The sequence below is a fragment of the Sminthopsis crassicaudata genome, chromosome 6 (assembly GCF_048593235.1).
Source record: "Sminthopsis crassicaudata isolate SCR6 chromosome 6, ASM4859323v1, whole genome shotgun sequence".
NCBI classification, from domain to species: Eukaryota; Metazoa; Chordata; class Mammalia; order Dasyuromorphia; family Dasyuridae; genus Sminthopsis; species Sminthopsis crassicaudata.
This window is the reverse complement of record NC_133622.1, coordinates 242,425,099-242,426,980: the sequence shown is the minus strand read 5'-3', so window position 1 is coordinate 242,426,980 and position 1,882 is coordinate 242,425,099. Positions and strand designations below refer to the sequence as shown.

Below are 1,882 nucleotides of genomic sequence, written 5' to 3'. Positions count from 1 at the left end.
AGTCTGGGCTAACTCTCTGGAGAGGCTCAGGATCAGTCAAAGTCCGGATCAATCAAAGTCCTTGGTCTTTAGGGGAGAAGTAAAGGAGGCTGGCAAGCTGCCATATGCTTGCCAAAGATGTATCCTGGATTTTGGAGTCCCAAGTCTTCAGCCTTTCTCTTCCTCTTGCCTATAATTACCTCACTACCAAACATTCAGCAAGCCCCAATCAAGAGGCGCTATCACATTACTATATCATCTAAGCATATGCTTTTAGAGACATTATCTCACATCAAATATGTAATTAGCCTTAAGTGCTCTGCAGTCTTAGATTCAAGTCCATCTTTTCAGAATTTCAGGCCTCCACACAAATTGGCAAAAACTTCCCAAATTTTTTTTCTGAAAAATTATAATACATCTTTCTTCTCCCAGCAAATGTCCTATTAAAGAAATGGTAGTTGATAAAACTTTCAAGCTCACAGAAAAAATGTCATTGGATATCTTCTTTTATTTCTGTTTCTGTTTTCTTTCAGTAAAGAATTGTGGAATAGATGGCTGGAAGAAATAATACCATAGTAACTGAATTCATTCTTCAGGGATTTTCTCTTCATAGAGACCTGGAAATTGTCCTCTTCATGTTTATCTTTGTGGTGTACATTCTAACAATGGTAGGAAACATGGGCATGATTTCCCTCATTCGATTAGATTCCAGACTTCACACCCCCATGTACTTTTTCCTCAGTAATTTGGCTTTTGTTGACCTCTGTTACTCTTCCTCAATAGCCCCCAAGTTCTTGGCAACTCTTTTGACCAAACAGAATACAATTTCTTTCTATGCTTGTGCAACTCAGCTAGGCTTTTTTCTCACATTCCTAATTTCTGAGATGTTCCTCCTTGCTGTGATGGCATATGACCGCTATGTGGCCATTTGCAATCCTCTTCTCTACATGGTAGTTATGTCTCAGAAGGTTTGCATACAGCTGGTAGCAGGTCCTTACTTGTACAGCTTTTCAGTTTCTTTGCTCCATACTGTGGTCACTTTTCGCTTGATCTATTGTAGTTCTAATGTCATCAATCATTTCTACTGTGATGATGTCCCACTGATGGAACTTGCTTGTTCAGACACAAGTCTCAAAGAGATTTTGCTTTTTATTTTTGCTGGGTTCAACATGATCAGCTCCTTGTTAACAGTTCTTATTTCATATTTGTATATTGTCACTGCCATCCTGAAGATCCAATCAACTGAAGGAAGACGCAAAGCTTTCTCCACCTGTGCTTCTCACCTGAGTGCAGTTACTCTCTTCTATGGGACATTGATCTTTATGTATCTGCAGCCCAAATCAAATCATTCCCTGGACACAGATAAAATGGCCTCAGTGTTCTACACAATAGTGATCCCCATGCTGAATCCTATGATCTACAGCCTGAGGAACCAAGAAGTGAAAAATGCCCTAAGGAAAGTGATTGAAAAACTGCATTCATTATTCTTTGCCTATCTAAAAAAGTGATCAATTTGTGGATTAACAAAGTATAGATGTTACTTTATCCCTTATTGTCCAGAGGTTCAGCTTTAATTTTGACATTAGATCTTTTTAAAATCACCTTTGATAACATAAATTTTTTAAAAAAATAAATAAAAATCTAGACTTTTTTTTTTTGAGAGTGGTTACTACATAGGTAGGTTATTTTTCTTTAGCTTGTTTTACCAATTAAATATTTTTTCCTGAAAATATAGAATTGTCTAATTATATAGCAAGTGCTATATAAAGATACTAAATTGATATTTTTAAAATAGATATGTGAATAGATTTGATTCATCTATAATCTTGTAGTCATTTGTTCAGGTATATTATTTCCCCTAAGCTCAATTCCTTTATGAAGAAAATATTACCTGTACTACCTA

At 36.1% G+C, this 1,882-nt stretch overlaps 1 protein-coding gene across 1 annotated transcript; it reads left to right on the top strand.

The window, feature by feature from the left end:
• Window positions 1–530: 530 nt before the first annotated feature.
• LOC141547521 (olfactory receptor 8U3-like) lies at window positions 531–1,487 on the top strand. Its single transcript, XM_074275915.1, has one exon. It carries the CDS (start codon window positions 531–533, stop codon window positions 1,485–1,487), a length of 957 nt encoding a protein of 318 aa, XP_074132016.1.
• The last annotated feature ends 395 nt before the right edge of the window (window positions 1,488–1,882 follow it).